General features: G+C 38.1%; 1 protein-coding gene across 3 annotated transcripts in view; it reads left to right on the top strand.

Annotated features, from left to right (window-relative positions):
• The window catches only part of BCKDHB (branched chain keto acid dehydrogenase E1 subunit beta), a 117,883-nt gene that overhangs the window by 59,474 nt on the left and 37,445 nt on the right, over nt 1-20,964 (top strand). For all 3 annotated transcript variants that reach the window (XR_014227340.1, XR_014227341.1, XM_082302639.1), the window contains exon 9: nt 9,304-9,390. Coding sequence is in view for 1 of the 3 variants with exons in the window: in XM_082302639.1 (XP_082158765.1) it covers nt 9,304-9,390 (87 nt within the window). In the remaining 2 variants the exon portion in view is untranslated. The remainder of the gene's footprint in view (nt 1-9,303; nt 9,391-20,964) is intronic.

Genomic DNA, 20,964 nt, shown 5'->3' with positions numbered 1-20,964 from the left:
TTCTTTATGAACTGTTCCTGCCATACATACAATGGGGGAAAAGATCCGTCCTGATGTGGATTTCAGTATGCAACATCAGCATAACAACAGAAATTCTGCCTCTGGGCACCACTGAAAAGAGCCTGGCTCAGTCTTGTTTGCGCCCTCCCTTTGGGTATGTAGATACATAGATGAGGTCCCTTTATCCCAGTTCCTTAATCATCCCTGTGGCCTGTTGTTGGACTCTCCAGTATGTCCATGTCTTTCTTACTGAGGAGCACAGAAGCAGATCCAGCATTCCAGGTGTGGCCTCACCAGTGCTGAGCAGAGGGGCAGCATCACCTCCTTTGTCTGGCTGCCAGCACTCCTCCTAATGCAGTCCAGGACACCATGTGCCTTCTTTGCTGCAGGGGCACATTTCTGGCTCATGGTCAATGTGATGTCCCTTTCCTGCCAGGCTGCTTTCCAGCTGTGCAGCCCACAGTGTGCACAGGTACATGGAGTTGTTCCTCCCCAAGGGCAGGACTTGGTGCTTCCCTTTTTTGAACTGCATGAGGTTCCTGTCAGCCTGTCCAGGTCTCTCCAAATGGAAGCACAGCTCCTTCAGCCTATCAGCTGCTCCTCCCAGTCTGGCTGAGGGTGTACTGTCCACCCCATTATTCAGATGCAACTGCAGATTTGCCCAAGAAGAAAACACCAATAACATTTTCTAAATAATGATGTAGAGTGCAGTTCTGAAAATGTGTGTTGAGATTGCTGGAGTGCTCCCAGCTGTGGGTCATCTCACTGATACCACTCAAGACTGCTCACAGGTGCATGTCTTCTGCTTCAGTGAGCACTTGGTTGCCTTTTTGTGATCAAATTTAAGAGAATGTTAAGTATTGTGTGAAAGAACTATCAGTAAATGCTTTGAAGCTGTTTTTAGTAAAATTGGTGTTCTTCACCCAAACTGAAAGTTTTGTGTGATTTCTGAATGTATTAAAGAGATGAGGAAAAGTAAGCATGGCCTTGCTAAGGCTTAATCTGTGATAAGTGTCTGGATCTGTGGACAAAGGATAAGCAATGAATGACACCTTGACTGCAAAAAAGCTTTTGTTACTCTCAGAATACTCCTGTATCCAATGAACAGCTCTGGTGCAGTGGACAGCTGGATAGGCAAAATGCTGTTTGTGTGCTTGCATGGTCATGGTTAGTGGGTAGAGTACAATATTCTACATGCAAGCCAGTGACAAGCAAGGACTGCAGGGGTCTGTACTAGGGCCTGTCTTCCCTCTCTTCCTTCACCCATGCTACTGTTAGCATCCTCTTCTGCTTCTGCCTTTGCATTCTCTTTGCATTCTGCCTTTGCATCCCAGCTTTTCTCTGTGCTCCAGATTATTTGTGTGTTGCTTCCCCTTCCTTTGAGCTCTCATTAGGATTTTCTTCCAGCTATATATTGCTAGTACTAAGGAGTTGGTAAAAGAAGAAGCCAGGTAGAAGCACAGTTGGACTGATCGTTTTGGAGAGAACAGATTTAAAGGGGCCATGTAAAATGAACTTAAGTTTATTTTTTGGAGCTTTGCTCCTTATTAGAAATCAATATTCAAATGCATAGTATTAATTTTCAAAGAGCTGAGTGAACAGTATGGCAGCTGTCTACAAAATGTTACATTTTAGTGCATGGTTTGATAATTTATTTGATGAAACATTTGGTTTGAGGTAAATGTCATACATTTCTAATACTTCTCTTAATTTTCCTACTCTCTGTTGTTGTCACTGTTTCCTGTTAGTGTTGTCTCCTCCTGTGTTTTGCTTCTCCTTGATAGAAACCAGACTCAGAGTGTCTTCATCTTTGTGCTCTTTGCAGTCGGGGAACCCTAAAGGATCTCCTCATCATCATTCTTGACATGTAAATTAGTTATCACAAATTCTTTTGGTTTGGGGAAACTCATTCTGCACTTCCAAAGCTGGCAGTAGGTCTGAGCCTGGCCCAGCAGCCCTGGCTGTGCCATCTGCAGTCAGTGAATTCCAGACTTGTAGGTCAGAAAGCACAAACCTCGGTTGCATCAGCTGAAAAAGCAGACAGGAGTGGATTAGATTCTAGCCTCTGTTTTGGTTAAGTAGTAACAGGAAGATTAAGATTTGTGCTCTGCTAATGTGGATCAGTTCAAATTGTTTAGCTGTTTCTCTCAAGCTAGAAAGGTGATGGACTTGTTTTCCACTCCCTGCTGTTAATCAGCATGCTCATCTATTACAGAATTGCCTATGTTTTTTTCATTTTATTGTTTGAGAAGTTTTGGTTAAAGATTTTTGTCCAATGGCCTCCTCAAGTGATGTAATAAAAACGACTTCTTTTTCTTTCCAAGTAATTTTATCTTTGATCTTCCTAGATTGTTGCCAGTGTTAGGCTAGGATTCTTTGCTATACAATTGCAATACTGTGATAATGTTTGTTATACTTAACAGAATCTTAACAGAAGGAGGGGAAGGCTGACTGTCTCCTTACCAGTAGTTGAGAAATCTCATTCATGCTTTGGGCTGTTGAGCTGATGAAATAATGTTTTTTCATGTCATTTGTTTATCTCATAATTGTCTTGATTTTATTGAAAAATGTCTCAATGAATTTCAGTTCACTTTTGGAAGTGTAGTGTAGACACTGTGATAGAGTACATCTCTCATTTTCCTTCTCTGGAAATTTAGTTCTGTTGAAACCCACAGCAAATGATGTTGTTTTGTTTTCTTCTTCCATTTTTTCTTCAATGTTAAGAATTATTTTTGTTGGTAGGAGCTTTAAAGAGAGCATACTTTTCCTATCTTTTCCTTCTTCTAGAAGAAGGCACTCTTGGGCAACTGATGGCTATAATTTGCAAACATGATTGTTCGGAAGCTGCAGGGCTTTCTTGTGTCCAGGGTTCTAGGACACAACCAGTTCCCCTTCCCTTCTATTCCTTCTCTTAGGACCTTGGGAGAAAAAAATGGTGCTTGAGGATCTATTCGGTTTTCCAGAGATCCCACAAATCCAGTGAGATTCATCTGCTGGGATATCTGGAAATTGGGGATGGAAAAACTGCATTTGCTAGGACTGTCAGTGTATCACATGCACAAACTGTAGTTAGGATGTGTCATTCTGTGGATCTGCATGTGCTGAGCGAATGTAATCCTCAGTGATTTATCTGGCAGATTATGTTACATATTTCTCTGTGGGAAGTGCTGAATAGAAATCTGGGATCTTATTTCTATCTCTATGCTTGTGGTGTTCAGTACCAAGAATGCTGCTATGCAATTTGTTATTGAAACATTAAAGGGAAAGTAGAACTAATGGGCTGGGGAAAGTAGCCTCCCTCAGGTTTTACATTTTCCAAGCACAAATTGATTAAAGCTGGTCTAAAAATGAAAAAGGAAAATGTTTTTCAAGACATTTATTGAAACTTTACCAAGTAATTTTTTTTTTAAATCTCCCACATTCTGATTTGTTTTTGGTAAAAGCACATACCAATTAATGTTCATTTTTATACAGTTTTATAATTGCTTCATACATGCTTAGTACAAAATGGGATACAATAAAAATATAATTTCAGTACTTTTGCCAGCTTTTTAAAAATTATTGTGGAAAGCTAGTTTTTCGATGATGCAGGAAGTTTTTATAGTCTCTAAAGAACACAATCAAAAGTATGCAAAAATATAAAGGGGAAAATGAACATTAAAAAAATTCCTTTTCTGTAAGAGATGGAAAATCAATTTTTCTGAAAACAGGATTTTCTTTTTAAAGAAAATCGCCAGCTTACCATTGTGACAAAATAACAACTTTATAAGAAAAGTTTTACTTTGATAATTTCTTTACAGGCAGTGTCTGTGTTACTGAAGCAGCTGTTTACACTGGAAGTAGTGGTGTTGCTATGTGTGGAGAGCAGTAGTGTTAAATGTAGTTTAGCGTCAAACTCATTTTGGTTTAAAACTGCTTTCTCCTAAGTCAGGGTGGATTATGTTACTGGTAGTGTCAGCACTTGGATTTCAAAGTGCTTGGAAGTGCCAGGCTTGCATTGTTTTCTTCTGTCATCGGTGCCTGTAGGAGAGGAGAAAACATCCCACATAATGAATTGAGAGTTGAACAGAAAAATGATTATAAAAACTCTTGGATAGAGAGTGCGGTCAGGGAGGTTGAAAACAATTCGCACAACTGCTTCACTGTGAAAAGACTGGGCTGCAGTTCAGAAAACCTTCAGAGTGCACCTTGAAAGCATTTGTTTTGCAAAGGCATTAGGTTTTTTTACATTTCCTTATCAGTGATCATGCCCTTAGCCTTTTGCTCTGATGCAGCGTCAGTTGTTGTCCTTGTGAATGACACCAAGCTAAAACAGTCATGACAATGAAATTGAAGTGAGAAAGTATAGTCAGTCCTGGTTTCTGATTTTGTTTTGGTGTTAGTTTAATAGTGTGAAGCCCTAGAGTCTCTTCTCTGATGACTGGATATAGCAGAGGTGACATTGGTGTGCTGTAACCTGGGTCTCTGCTGCCTTCCAGAGGGAGAGAGCACTGCTGAAGCTTTTTGTGTGCAATGCCTTTCATCTCTAAATCTGTCTCTGAAGTGGTGTTTGCTGCTCTGTGCTAACTGTACAGGACAAATCAGATTATCCCCTCCAGCTGGCTTTCCCTGTAGCCCTCTCTGTGTTGATATGTCAGGGATGGGCTGGGAAAAAGGAGTTCTGGGCAGGGTAAGACCTCTCTCTTTTGGACCCCAGGGTTGTATCATCTGAACTGGTCTGTGACAGCACAGAGTGACCATACAAAGAGAAGCCATACTCTCTAAGTGCCTGAATGTTGCCTCTGACTTCCCTTTATGGTCTGTTACTAAAGATGGCAAAAAAAAAAAAATTAAATTTTCATTTAATTTGAGATGTGGTATACATACAGAATCTCTGGTGCCCTCTGAAGTATATCTGGACTTAGAGATCAGCAAGCAACAACTTCTAGTTGTAAAGAAGGAACATTTTTGTCAGTGCCAATCTCTTAAGCCATACCACGTTCTTTGAAGATATATTTTCAAAAATACTCTCCATGAGCTGCAGAATGTGCATGCATTTCGAAATTTTATTTTTTTACTTAGGTACGCAAAAGTGTAAATCCTGGGGTTTTGGAAGACAGAATGAGGGTGTTGAGGAAATAGGGGAGAATCAAGCCTTTACAGAAATACAAGTGTCTGGTTGTGAGGGTACAAAATACATCATTCTTTGAAAAGCCAGCCTTTTCTCTAGCTACTCCAGTTTAAAAAAGCCACTCCATCTGTCCACCTTTTAAAAAGGTGGTAAGATGAGGGTAATTGATTCTATACTGGCCAATTTGCTACACTTTGCTGATTTAGCCACTGTTTTCTCCAGTTTTTCGCAGTGTATTTCCTGTTAAGTTTGAAGGTTGAGGACTGTATTACTTGATGTGACTGAGCTGCATTTATTTGTTGTGTAAATGCCCTTCTGAATATTGGGCTTTGGTTATCCTGGAGGTTGAATGATCACCTTATTTGAATTAACAGGGACTAATGTTTTGCCACAGATTTAAAAAGTGAAATTAATGTCTTATAGATGAGCATTGATACCTGCAAGTAATCATTGACCATGTCTGCTGTGCCCTATAGATAGTAGAGCAGCTAGTTTTGAAATTTGCACTTTTTACTGATTAACTATTTTGCTTCCAGGAAATAAGGTTAAATTTTCATTTGAAGATACAGAACATTCTAGGACACAACCAATGTATGAAAATGTTGGGGGTTTTTGGCGGGTTTTGTTCTAAGCTATATGGACTGAAACATTTTTGTATTGTAATATATATTTAAAAATTGTGTTTAGAAGAATCACATCTGTTGCTGTTGTCTGCTGTTTTTACTGTATAGTGCTGTCATATGTAAGATAGAAAAAACAGTATCATAATTAAAATTAAGAGGGTATACAAAGACCCAATGTTTGCTGAAAAAAGTCTCTTGATCAGGAATTTACAAGTCTGATACCTTAAGGAGCAATTTTTCTACAGAAAATCTGTACCAAATCAATTAGGGAGAATGATCCATAAACATGGAAGACATTATCAAGAAAGAAGCAGCTATTCAAAAATAATTAGAAATACATGATCAACAGTTCAGTCTTGTTTGAGAACATTTAATTGGTGCTCACAAAATAAATTGCCACAGTTTGAAAAGTAAGACATTAGTACTGAGCTGACTCTAACTGTATGGCATAGAAAGGCAGTGTTAGTTAATGGAAATTGTAAAGTCTCAAGGTCCTGCAAAGTTGGATTTTCAACCTGTTTTTTTAATATTTCTATCAAATATCTGGAAAGCATAACCATTGCTGGTAAAAGAGGTAAGAAATAGCTGAGAAACAGATGAAATAGACTGTTACTGATAAAGAGAAGATAAGATCATTAACTGAGCTAAGCTAAGGAACATAAGATATTTTTCAGCATATCTAAATACAATTTTGTGTCTTGAAATAAAGGCACACTATATTTTCATCTTTATTCCAGGCAGCCATTATCCTTTAACCTTCTTTCCCACAAGAAAGGAGTTGCAGTTATCAGAAAAATCTGGACTTGTCCTGTTATGCTTTGGCCAACAGGCCTCATACATCCAAGAGCCACAGTACTGAGGCTGCATTATCTCTGTATTTGATGGTGCTCTGAAAAAATCTGGAATGCTGGTTCCAGATGGGTGTGCTTCAAGAAGGACATAGAAAACTGGAGATGATTCAGGCTAGGGTTGTAAGAATGATGAAGAAATTGGAAATGGGCTGTTTGCTGAAAGATTTAGAGCTCAGTCTGCTTAATTTAGCAAAATTGTGGTTAAGAGACCATTTGATCACAGTCTTAATATATTCATTTGGGAGCTGAAATATGATAATAGATAGTGTCTCCTTCTAGCAAACAAGAAACAGCAGCTTTGAAGTTAAGTAAGCCAAATTATTTGGAAATAAGGTGCAAAATTGTAACTAGGAAGGGAGTTAAAACCTGGAACAATTTACCAGTAGGTATGATGCATTTACACACACTAGAAATACTTAAGATTGCATGTGTTCCTGAAAAACTCACTGTAGGCTAGGTTGGGTACTAAAAGCACCAAAGTTCTGCATGGTTTTGTACCAGGAGTGATATATATAGTATGTTATACTAGAGCTGAGATATTTGTATGCAGTGCTTGGTGACAGCTGCTTGTTCACTCTTAACAAGCTCCCACAGACATGGGGTCCTTGAAGCCCCTGGGAATCATATGTAAAAACAAGGATTACTCATACAGTAGAAGCAGGTTACTCATACAGTAGAAGCAGGTTACCAAAAAGAGATTATCTTCCCTTCCCTTCCCTCTCCCTCCCCCTTCCCCCCCTTTTCTGTATTGTTTACATGGATTCAGTTTGTGAACAGATGAAATAAAGTTATTAATTATTTAGTGCAAAAGACCATATTGGATTCAGGAAACCGGTAATGTGAAAATAATTGGAGGCTGAGACATAGTGAAGGAATGCATTAAAGGTCCTTCTCTTATTCTTCCCTAAACATTAAATTATCTCTTTGGGGAGATAATTTACTGGACTGGCAGATTCATGGTCTGACCCCATGTGAATTTGCCTATATGCTTTTTAACAGTGTTTGATTATACTCTGTTATATTCTGAGAAATGGGATCTGTAACTTCAATGATAGCTTGTAATGTATCAAAATGTGAACCTCTCAGAACAAGTATATGCAAAAGAATATTTTTTTTAAATAAAGAGGACTTTAAAAAACCCAAACAACCAAACTGAACTTTAACACTGATTACTTGTATTAGTTTTACTATAGCAACTTGTACCCGATTATATCAGTTTTATCATATCAGCTTAAAACTGGAGCATACATTTTGTTCATTGAACTGTTGTTTTGATGTACTGGACAGATTTATAGTGCAGTTAATATCTCTGTTTCTTTAGATACAAGTTTCCAGTGCTGGAAAAAAAAACCCCAGGAAATCAGCCTATGTAACTGAATTACTTTCCAACTGCTGAAATTACTTTTTCTGTTTTGTTTTCAAATCACTTCATAGTACAATATATGGAACATGTTTGTAGCCTGCGACTTGCCAGTTACATCTGTGGATGAGCTGTTTAGAACCACTGACTGAATCATTGCTAGAAAAGCAAAAGAGTTAGAAAAATACTTGAATCAGAGAGAAAGCTGCATAATTGGGACATTGCCTTTATGTATCCTATTATGTAGATTACATGGAGTTGTCTGAGTGGGGAATGTGCTGGTATAGACATTAAATTGAAGATCACAGTGTTCAGAAGGTCTGATCTCATAGCAAGCGCTGTCTTGGGCTCTTCCACTTGACTAATGGTAGATCAGCAGTACACTCTGTACTTATCTTAAATGTCAGACTGTAGCTGTTCTTGAAAGATTAACATAGACAATAATCTGATTATTTTTTTTCTGATGTGCATGTCTATAAGTTTATGAGACTTTTTTTTAATGAGCCTTTTTATTATAATAGTTTTTAAATGTGTATTATGGAAGCTGACGCTTTGCTGCTATATTTCTGACTAATGGTATTTGATAGGTTTGATTCGGGCAATTTAGCATAGTTGCAGTAAACATCTATGTATTTGTTGCGGTGGAGCTTTATATTTCCCATCAGATTAAAAATATTTTGCTTTCATTGTTATGTTTCACAATGAACACAGTTTTGGTTTTTTGATCAAAGATGCTTAGATCATCTATATATATTATGCTATTTATTTATCTGTGAAGTAGATCACATAAAACTGCACAAACATTGAAATCTAAAATTAGAAAATGGTACTTCTAATTGCCGTGTAAAATTTAAATATGCAGCACTAGTCCACATGTTTTCTTGCTGAAGTTTTTGTTTAGCAGTTCTACTTTGTGAATAGCAATGATCCATGACTTTACATAGGATCTGTTTGTACAGAGATACGAGTGAAGTATTTCTTTATGTGTCCTTTAGTATTTTGAGGATTCAGATTTTTACTGGCTGCTTGTTAAAATCCTTATTCTATTTCAGAAATGTTACAGTTTGCATTGATAGAGTAAATTCATATAAAATGGGTTCAAATTTATTCTTGATACTTGCTTAAAATAGAGTGGAAAATGTGAATACTTTTATAGTAAGTATAAAAACATCCTATTAATGACTCATTTAGTATTTTAGGATAATTTATCGTTCACTGGAAATGCAAGAGGGGAAAAGCAGGTACATTCTAACACTGCTAACAAAGTAATATATTTCATATATTCCACAATTAGTACAAGTAAGAAATCACAAGAGCTGTAATTTGATGACATTTTGGGCATTTGTTTTTCCTTTTTAGTCGGTGGCAAAGACTGGGCGGTTGCTGATTAGCCATGAGGCTCCCTTGACAGGAGGATTTGCATCTGAAATCAGTTCCACAGTTCAGGTACATGGGTTATTTGTTTTTAAATGTTCTGCATGACTGAATATGGTTGCCTGTAGAAGAAATACTTAACACTACATTAAAAGTTGAGTTTTTATATTTTTTAAAAGTTATTCTCTTTTGCAGTTTTGTGGATGCTTGCCTTAATTTATCTGAACAGCTGAGAAATCATGTTACCTACTAGGCACTATGCATAGTGTCTGCTAAGCTAGAAATTTAACTTTCACTGCAAAGCAGGGAGAATGGGCACTGTCAGATGCAGGGGAAAAAGCTTCATGTATAGTCTGGTTTTAATGTTCTTTTTTATTTTTCTCATATGCTTATCCCTTGAGCTTCTTAAAAATACATTCTAGGAATGTTGAAATCAGACACAGAAAAAGCACTCAGGTCCAGTATGGTATAACACAGTGTGACACACAGTGTTCAGAGACCTCATTAGAAATGGAGTCTGCAGAAGTTGTTCACATGTGTTTGTAGTGATGCTCATGCACGTGTTGAGCTTGTATGCACAGAACAGGTTGGAAAGGCTGAGATGTACATCAGTATCAGTTACATCTTGAGCATTAGGTTTTGGAAGTCCTTTTGAGCTTTCTGTTGTGTTTTATACCTGTACCTGCATGGAAATTTTCCCCTTAACTTGATTTCTTTCCATTGTGCATCAGTGGTACTGGTTTGTAGAAACACCTAAATTAAGCGTGTCCATCACTATCTGATTACTCTTTCTTGGTTATTCTAGGATAGTTAAATTATAGGACCAGAGAGAAATGGGATTGTAAAATTCACAAAGTACGAACCATGTAGGCTGTAATTAAAGCTTGGTAATTAGCCTTTTTATAGGAAGGAATAGAGTTATTAGTCCTGGAAGTGTAATTCTGAATAAAATATGCGAAGGAATCAGAATAGTATGTTTTTTTATCTTTGTGGTACAGTTTCTTTTAAAGAGTAGTTGTACTAATTTTAATGCAATTATATTAAGGTAAACTTATTTTTTTCTATCAAAATTTTTTCTCTGTTAAGAACCAAATATTTGATTTAATGGAGATCTCATAGCAGCCCTCCAGTATCTGAAGGGAGCTTACAAGGAAGCTGGAAAATGACTCTTCGTCAGGAACTGTAGTGATAAGAAACAGAGTCATGGATTCAAACTGAAAGAAGGGAAATTTAGGTTAAATGTATGGAAGAAATTCTTTACCGTGAAGGTAGTGAGGCACTCTAACAGGTTGCCCAGAGAAACTGTGGTTGCCCCATCCCTGGTTCATGTTCAAGGCCATGTTGAATGGAGGAGCTCCGAGCAACCTGGTCTAGTTGAAGATGTCCCTGCCCATGGCAGAGGTTTAGAACTAGATGAAGGTCCCTTCCAACCCGAACCATTCTATGATTCCATGATTTTTCATCCTTCTAAATCATCAGCATTTGACCTCCTTTCTTTTGTAGATAGTCTCTGATTAAACTAGGAATAATAAAATCATAAGGTACTGCCAGCTGTGAGTGTAGGAAATTAATTTTCTGTATAAATTCTCACAGAAGTGTGAAACAGACTCAAGCAAAAGAGCCTGTCTTCTAGCGTCTAGTGTTATTATCGGCACTTAAGGAGAAAACTATTCTAAGGTGAGCAGCAAAGTCAAAATCTAGTGTATAACAAAGGAAAGCATATGTGTTGAATAAAAAAGTGGTCTGAAAAAAAAATCTTATCAGTAAATATCATTGGAAGAACATGGGATGCCCAATATATTGCTAAAATTACATGAGTTTTTAATCTCCTCAGACCTCCACTGAGAAAGCTGCTTACATGATTGATCCTTCTTGAGGTGGTGTTTTTCCTATCAGAGATATATCTGACAAATATCACTTGTTTAGGAAACAAAGTTGAAAACACTTTAGTAAAGGGCCATTTATCTCTGTCAATATTGAAAGAAAATATTTGTTTTATTATAGTTGCTCATAATTTTATATTCATATTTCTTAGGAAACTAGGCTTTGTATCTTAAGAAATATTGGTCTATTACATATACTCCATCAGAATGAATTAGAATATAACTCTTTGCCATTGTGTTTATCCATGACAAGTTTCTTTCATATAAATTGACCAACTTAACTCTGTGTTATAACCATATTTTCATCACTCTGTATATCCATTCTTGAAGATTCTATCATCCATACTAAAATTTTGGTATGAGTACTTTAAAGATTATACTGCAAAAGAGATTAAAATAAAAAGCATTACAACATTTTAAAGAATAGTATTGCTTTAGGCATAATAAAGACCTTGTTTTTCTTACTCAGTTAAAAATCTTGATCTCTAAATGATCAAGTTAAGTCCATATGTCCAATATCACTGTGCTGTAAAAATGAAAACAAAAATTGAAATTCTCTTTTCCTGGATACAATGCATACTGAGAATGCCAAAAATTGGGGATTGCAGTTGGCTTTAGTTTCTTCTTACACATGGAAGTAATAAGACTTCAATAAAATGTGTCCAGTTGGATTAGATGATTAGTTTCCATATTGTTATTCCATCCTTGCTGTGAGGTCTCCTCATAGAAATAAGGTGACTAAAAGTACATAGGTTATTTTAAAAGTTAGTGGTCACATACACTTCATGGTGATATACACTTCAAGGAAAAGAGTACAAATGGAAGTGATGGCTTTCACTCATGGACTACAGGAAGAAAATACATTGAATACTTTCCTTTTTGCATACGAGAGATTAAAAGCAGCATTTGGAGAGCATGTTAAATCAGATTGGTTGTGTGTCGATTACAGACTATATTAAAGGGGCACATTTTTGCACTAAGTGGTCATTTACTCTGCTCAGACATATAAAACTAAAAACAAGAAGAGGTGGTGTACTTAAAAGTCTACATTATATGACTTTGTCCTTTGCAAAAAAAATTATGTTTCATATGTGATCTCAACAAGTGTTCTGAAGTGAGCAACAGATGCTAGGACAAATTCAGTACAGGTACAGTTAAAAGTCCAAATAGGTTATATTTGGTATAAAAGCTTGCAAAACTATCATGTTCAGCAGAGAAAGTGTTAAACTTGCATAAAGCATATGGTTGGAGCACAGTTTGAGAAGCCTTGGGAGAAAGGCCCACTGAGATGTCACTTCCAAAATAATGAAGAATTGTGTGTGGAAATCATCAGTACATTAATCATTTGTAATACACAGAAACATAAATTCAATAACTGTGTCCCTGTTTAAATGTAAAAATAAAAAAAAAGGGAAAAAAAAGAGAAAACCAGGGTGTCGGGGTCCCTCCCCCTTCCACGTAGCCCTGGGAGAGGGGCCCTGGGGGGGAGGCATAGGATCTCCCTAGCCCCTGGTCAGCCTCGTTCCCATGGGTTGGTTTGTATTCCCCTGCACGGGCAAGGACCCTCGGGTCCCGTGACTGAGCAGTTCCTCGGCAGAGCCCGGCCATGCGGCTGGAGAAATAAACATCTCTCTGAAACAGCTATCAAGAATTGGTCCATAGATATTTCTTTTCCACGGGCCTCGTTGTTTGGTACATCGTGTTACAGAATCCCCACTGTAACAAATGGTGGGGAATTGTGAGCAGAATGATCCCCGATCCCTAAGCAACTGATGTGTGAGTAACTTTGGATTCCTCTTCTTGTTTTTGGTTTGGTATTCCATATCTAAACTATGGAGGAACCCTGGAAAGACTCTTGGCTCTCAGAGCCGCATATGGACATTTATCTTAAACTTGAAAAGATTCTTGAACAACTATTTGTAAAGCTTAGCTTAATTCAAGCTCACAAGGAACTGAAACGCTTCCTGGCATGGTTGTTTAAGAACTTTTTCTACGTTTCTTGGGATTTAATTCTCACCAAAGACTTTTGGAACACGGTTTGGACACAGTTAATTTTTGAGTCAAAGTATATGCCGATGGAAGAATATTTTCGTGAATATTATTTAATTACTGAGACTGTTGAGCAATGTCAGCTGTGTCCTGGCAAAGGGAAGCGTGCCTCAGAGTCCGTGCGACCCAGGCCATGTGGACTGAGCTCTCTCCGAGCAGCAGCGAGGCAATTCCCGTGCACGGGCGGAGTGGCGCGAGCCGCAGTGCCGGCAGCAGAATGAGGCGCGGCGGGAGCGGCGGGACCCGGCGGTGCCCGCCCGTCCCCCCACAGCGCATGGTGGAGCGAGCCCCGGGAACGCCCGGCCAAGAGAAGTGGCAGCACAGCTGAGAGCAGAAGCGGCAGAGCGCAGAGAGCTGAGCGGCACAGCCCAGCGCGGCCCCGAATGCAACCCCAGGAAGAGCACGCAGGCATGAGCAGCCCCGACAATTCCAACATGGGAGCGACTGAAAGTGAAAGAGAAAGCAAAAACACAGCGAGACAGAAAACAGCAGCCACTCAGAAAAAGGGAAAGATCACTGTAGCTAAGGTTTTAGGAATAGTAAAATGGTATAATGTTAAACAAAATTATGGTTTTATAATGAGATGTGACCACCAGCAAGACATACTCGTTCATAGAACTGCTATTAAAAAGAATAACCCTGAAAAATGCATCCCAAGCTTGGGAGATGGAGAGGTGGTGGAATTCAAAATTGTACAAGGTAGAAAAGAGTTACAAGCATCAGAGGTCACTGGGCCTGATGGTGTTCCTGTAAAAGGCAGTATATATGCTAAAAATCGTAGTCATGTTAGACAATATCTCCATTATAAGCACCCCCTACAGTCTCCCTTTCCTAATCCCACCTTTCCCTTTTACCCTATATCCTATCACCCCCAGTGTATTCCCAATCTGTTTTTTCACCCATGGTTTCCCTCACAAAACCATGCCTTTGCCAATTGTTTCCCCAAAAATCCCTTTCCAATGCCGAGTGGGGGATGAAAAGGGGGAGAGGGGAAGGGAAAGAAATTAAACCCTCTCTTGCCTCAGTTTCCCCACAAAGCATGCTCAGAGAGTTCTGTCTCCCTTCTGTCAACCTTAAGATATTCCAGAGAATCTGTTTGGACATTTAAAGACTCAGGAGGGTGGCTCGTTTTGTTTTGAAACTGTTCTTGTTATGTTTATCCAGTTGTTTTCAATGTTAAGTTTTAAATCTCTTTTTGTTAAAAATAAACAGGTGAAATGTCAGGGTCCCTTCCCGCTGCCATGGAGCCCTGGCAGAGGGGCCCTGAGGGGACAGACACGGGGTTTCCCTGCCCCTGCTCAGCCTTGTTCCCATGGGTTGGTTTGTGTTCCCTGCACGGGCAAGGACCCTCGGGTCCCGTGACTGAGCAGTTCCTCGGCAGAGCCCGGCCATGCGGCTGGAGAAATAAACATCTCTCTGAAACAGCTATCAAGAATTGGTCCATAGATATTTCTTTTCCACGGGCCTCGTTGTTTGATACATCGTGTTACAGAATCCCCACTGTAACACCAGGGAGGATGGAGACAGCCAGCACAAGGAGTAAGGGACTATTTAGATTACGCTTTAGATTACTCCACAGGGTTGCTGTCTGCCAGCAATTGGGACTTGTTTTGAGATGTAGGAGGAAGCATTTTGGAATCATGCAAGTCTTGTGGGATGTTTAGAGGAGGAACCGAAACTGGAGAGATGTGGGGGCTAAGGTGGTTTGGGGAGACATAGATATGGGAAAACTGAGAGAGAAAGGGATAAAAAGGAAGCTTGTGTTATGGCTTCAATAATACGGTGCTTCCTATTTTCTGATAGGGCTGAAATAAATGTAGGGATTTAGCATATACCCTCTGGCACTGATCTTGCAAATACAGGAAATGTACATCTCAGGAGGATCTTGGTGGTTTTCTACCCATTCTCTGCAAGTATTGGCTAAAATTTTTAGAAATAGAAAATGACCCTAATAATTTTTAATGTTTCATTTAAGGAATTAAAAATTTCATTTAGGAATTTTGATTTTTGTGTACATTGATGACATTGTAGCAGGATACACCATGAAAATATATGCTGTTATTAAAATAAAAGGAATACATATGAGTAAAGAAATTTGTTAGCTGGCCTGGTAAAGGTCATTGCTGTCTATAAAATAACAAGTCAGCACGTTGTTTTTTGTGGAGGGTTGCACAGATGCGTCATTCTTGCAGGAACAGAGCAATTCTGATTTAATTGTGGGTTCCTGTCTTTGTAGCACAGTATCTTTTCTTATTGCCTGGTAAGTACTTTGTCCTTGGGCATCTGTCTGCACAGGGGATGTTGCGTCACCTACCAAAGAAATGCAGAGGTGAACACAGCTCAGTCCTCGGGAGCCCTTCTGGAGGACTTGGTGTGTTTCTCAGAATTACACAGAGGTATCAGTCTTCCAGAAGACTGGTATTAATCAGAGGATAGGACTCAGAAAATTCAGTGAAGTAACCTGTTTCTGAGAGTTGAGTTACATGATCTTTTTTCAAATCTTGCATTCTGTATCTACAAATTGGATACAACAGTATTCGACTGTTTGATCAGTGGTGCTTTAGATTTCTTCTTCCTGCAGCTAAATAAGGCCTAATCTCCAGTAAGTGGTGTAATTTCCTGCTAGAGTGTGGCATTAGGGGAAACTATTAGATGAGCTGGTTTTGTGAGAAACATTTCAGGAGAAGGAAAAATGGGTATATCATGGAATACCTTTCAAAGACGTAAGAGTTTCACATCAGTTTTATCCTAAAGCATGTTACCATAGGAAAAAATGTGCCCAGAAAAGTTAAACAAGAAAAAGAAATGTAATGATTTCAGCAGTATGAACATTTAAAATAAAATGAACCGGTATTGACTGATATTGAACAGGAACTGTCTTAAGTAACTATTATTTTACAGAGTCCTAAAGAAAAAATTTCACCTTTCCAACAAAATGCTTTCAGAATGTTTGTCCTGAATACTTCTTCATACCATTGCATTATCTGTCTTTAGAATTTGGGATGTTGAGATATTCCAAACAGTTCCATTATTTTAGTTTTCCCATGAGTAGAAGTTAAGGTGGGATTTCCCAAGGAAGCTGTAACAGTCCTCTGTGGCTCTCTGTGGTGCTTTGAGAAAGTGAATGCACTGCGGTATGTAAAAATATCCATGGGACCAGGTTTGAGTTTCCAATTATGCACCTGTGTCCATACTTCATGCAAAAAGAACTAATGAATAACTTCATCTGTGGGATTTACTTTGAAATTCTGGTGGATAGCATCAGATTTTGTGCTGGTGCCACTTAAAATCTTATTTTAATGAACAGGCTGTAAACTGGTACTAAAGTTTGACTTTATTGAAAGCAATGCTTCTGGTGTCATTGTTATTCATTTATAGTTAAATGTTTTCATTCTGACAAGATGTGTTGAAGCAAATTGCCTTTTGAACTGACCTCTGAGACAAAATGGAATGTGTATGTGTTAAGAAGCTGGAGGAGCTTGAGGTACAAATTGTTAGAACTGCATAATTATGGAAATGAAGGAAATTTTAATTGTTCTCTATTCAGCTGGTGAAATAATAAATGAAGACTCAAATATATTTCACCAAGTTGATTAGAAAGATAATTGAGGCCAGCCTGGACAACTCTTCATAGGACATAGAGTCACTGAGTACCGTTTCATGGAATGGCTAAAGAAAGAGGCTCTGGACTAAATGTAACATAGATATCCAAGGAAAAGGCACAGTAAAACATGCAGGTACAGCAGGGTGGTTGTTCAGCTGATGTAAGAAAATTATTAAATCTGAATTATGTTTTTTAACTTTTCTTTGACACAATTACAATAGGCAGTAAAATTGAAAGAGATGAAATATTGACACAATGTGGTCCTTCATTTGTTACTATCACTCTTTTGGCACATCTAGCAGCAATCACAAACTGGTTTTATAGATCACACCATCAGTTTCTGTTAGTAGGAGTGTGATCTAGAAAATATTGTTATAGAATATAAAGAAAAGCTAGAATAAATACAGGGAAATAAATTCAAGGTGGGCATAAATTGTTTAGCAATACAAAGAAGAACAGGGATTTGAAGGAAAAGAAAATAAAAGTATACAGAAATAAGCCATAATGATTAAAACCAATGAGGTTATTAAGTTAGGGATTGGGAGCAGTAAAGGAAATATCAACAAAGTTGCCATTTGGTGACTGGAGACCAAGGTACTTGAAAATGTTGCTTGTGTTTATTTAATGTGACTATAAGCAGTTCAGCAAACTCCCAATTTATGATGCAGGATGAACTAGAAGCAATTTTTGCTATGCAAGTCTGAAGCCTTGCATAATAGCATTGAATGTCAGCGTATTTTGTTACACAATGTAGAAAATAAAGGTGAATAGACAAAATGATACAAACCCAGGGTTCCTCAAAGGAAAGGAAGTTTTGTTATGCATCTATAAAAAAAAAAAATGCACTACAAAAAATGTTTGAAGAGTAAAATTCACCAGTGATTCTGAAAAGTTCAGTAAAATCTATATTAAAATAATCATCTTTCAGATTAGGAATTTGACTTAAGAATTTAATGTGAATCCTCTATATTAATTATCAAGCTAAGAGTTATTGTTTATCTTATAGAGCTTTCCAGAGAGTTTGGATGCAGCAGTAAATGTTTAGGATTTTTTTTGTTTTCTTTTGTAAATAAGAACAAATTTTGTGCCATGTGCTCTACTGTGTGCCCACTCCTAGTCCATTGCCTCTCACTGCTACAGTGCCTGCACAGTCCTGGGCTTCTGAGCCCAACTGTAGGGATTTGGTGGTTGTGTTTGTCTGGCAGAGATGGCATTTTTCTGAACCTGTATCACATTTAAAAGAGAACTAAAATCTAACAAGCAATGCCTGTTCACAAGGTGGTGCCTGGACTTTCTTCACACTGAATCTTTGAGGCCCAAATTGTTTTGGATGTTACACAAAAGTCTCTTATTAGAGTTTGGCTCACTGCAAGGAAGTATCTTAATTTTCATTTGTCTTATGTTCTGATACCTATACCCATAGAGATGTCTTGGTTAATAACTAAGAAATGCAGTACAAGATGTGAGAAATGCAGCACAGGATGAAATGGACTTCTAAGACATTTTGTTTGGTGTTATCATGTCATAAAGTCCAATTTACCCATGAGACTTTATGCATACTTATTTAATTTTAGATTTAATTTTAGAACATAAGGAAGAACAAATTCCTCTACAATGAAAACAGCAAATGATTATAATAGGGGCATATGTTATCAGTTCAGCTGCAAGGGAATGTTGTGTTCTCTCTAGGCTGGAATAAATTCAGTACTGAGCAGAGAAAAATGATTTAATGAATTCGATATAGCCAAATATTGAACAGGACACACAGTATTTTGTACTGTGCAAACCTCCCAAATATGTTTCTTAAAACAAACAAACAACCGCCAAATCCTAAAACAACATTCAACATTGGAAAATGAAGTGCTCAAAAATTATGGGGGATTTTCATAAAATCATCCCCAGAATACGCTCTCTAGAGGTGTAAACACTGAGTGTTTACATGTCCAATTAGTCCAGTCTGTAGACATAACAAATATCAAAATGTCTTATTCATCTGCAGCTCAGCTTGAAGTCTCTTCAGCTTCTGTGAAACACTTCATGAAGAGGTCCACGCAAGAGTGGGCACGTGGGCTTAAGAGTAGTCCCAGCCAAGAGGTTGCTCGTGCACACTCGCTCCTCTTGGCTTTGGGCACAGTCTCATTCCCCATGTGAGAGAGGACACTAACCAATGCTTTGCCTTCAGGTGATGTTTCAGTCAGCCATTTGTGGCACATCCTTCTGATAGCAAATGATTAAACCACATTTGAATCCCACTGGCACTGATTTGGACATGGATTTCTACACTGTGTCAGCGTGCCCTGTCTACTTGGCTTTGGGTCTGTTGTGTCTAAAAATTATGGTTTGGAGTAAGCTTTTCCCATATGCTATGGGGCTAAAGCTGTTTCTTTTTATTTTTTTTCTTCAAGAGGCAGAGGCAAAAATGAGACAAGAGCTTGGCAGTTTCCGTAGGCACTGAAAGGAGAGGAAAACAGTAAGCACTGCCTCATTAAAAGTCTTCTATAAGTGAGAAGACAACCCCAGCAGAAAGGTTTTGCAGGACTGTTCCCAGTGTATGTGGATAAATGCCTACTCTTTTGGAGCGTGCTGCACGTACCAGCTTTGCTGCTGTGGGACCAGAGTTCATAGATGGAAAGGAAGGATTGCAGGACAGGTGTGTGCCCATGAGCACCTTGCCATGGATGGCGTAGGGAAAGCTCAAGACGGTGATCAGCTTGAGACTGCCTGCTTTTCCAGGCAGACATTTATGGTAGGCAAGGCTCTGCAAGGTAGGCACTTTCAACAAAAGCATTCAACTGAGAAAAGAACATTTTTAAAACTTAGGGTTAACTTGAATGCATTCTATGGAGTTACTTATTTTCAAGTAATGTATTGAACAAAGGGTTTTGGCACTGAAACAAAATAACCCTTTCCTGTCCCACTTTCAGCTGAATTGTTTGTTAGGCAGAGAGCAGCATTTCTTCCAAATGCATCAAAATCTGTTTGTCTTCTGTCAGAACTGGTTTTCCTTGCATTGGTGGGGCACACAAGTGTGCAGCCAAGTACTTTTTTTTTAAATGCAAATTCCTGAAGAGGCACAAGTTTATCCCTGGGCAATACAAAGTGATAAAGTGGCAGAATATGCTGAAACTCATTGTGGCTCAGTGAAATCAAAAGTTCTGACTACTGAACAAGTTCAGTGTTTGATTCACCTTAATCAGTCTACTATAAAGTATGCTCTTAGTGTATCCAATGAGGACATTTTTTCCATGTTCTGATACATAATTTGGCATGCAAATGTTCATATGCCTGAGGCTGAGCTCCAGCATCATTGTCCTGCTGATACACCCATGTTCATTCATTGTGATTTATAACTTTGAACAATGTGTTTGTTCTTCCATATGCTGATTCTGAAAAAGACCAAAAACATGGGCACTGAGGCAGAATTAAAATTTTCTCTTTGCCATTTGCATTTTCATCTTTCTAGCTATCGGGAATTCTTCTAATGGAAGGAACTTTTTTGTGTTTTTACTTACTCTAAGGTAGAGTTTACATTTATGGTTTTAATTCAAACTGCTTTGATTAGAATAATGTTGTGATTCTAACATTTACATTTCTGATAGGCTATGGAGTTGATAGAAATGAAATGGTTTTAATCCACATTGTGAGGAGGACAAAAAAACCTTCTCTGAACTGCACATCCTATGTTTTCTGCCCTATGATCCAGTGATATTTTTCCTTTTTTTTTTTTTTTTTCCCTCTAATACCATATTAGAGTTCAGTGGCATCAGCATTTCTAACTGATATGTAAACATAGCTAATGATGATTTAGAGGGACAACAAAACTATGAACTTCCCTTTAGCAATTTTGGGTCTCTGTTAAGCCTGTTACTCAGCATATTATACCATGTCAAATCACTGACTCATTGCTTAATGAAATTTACTATGAATAAAGTTTTTTGTAATTCTGACTCTAGTCTGATAACAGACGATCTGTGACAAGGCTCTAGAATAAGGCAACTCAGTAACGCAACTATTAATTCAAGGATATTCAACTTCTGCCTGAAAACTGAACAATACTGTGTGTAACTTGCTTTATTTTGTTTGGCATTATCTTTTCTTCCCAATAAATTA

Source organism: Coloeus monedula, assembly GCF_965178545.1.
Source record: "Coloeus monedula genome assembly, chromosome: 2".
Taxonomy (NCBI): Eukaryota; Metazoa; Chordata; class Aves; order Passeriformes; family Corvidae; genus Coloeus; species Coloeus monedula.
This window is presented reverse-complemented; position numbering and strand designations above follow the sequence as displayed.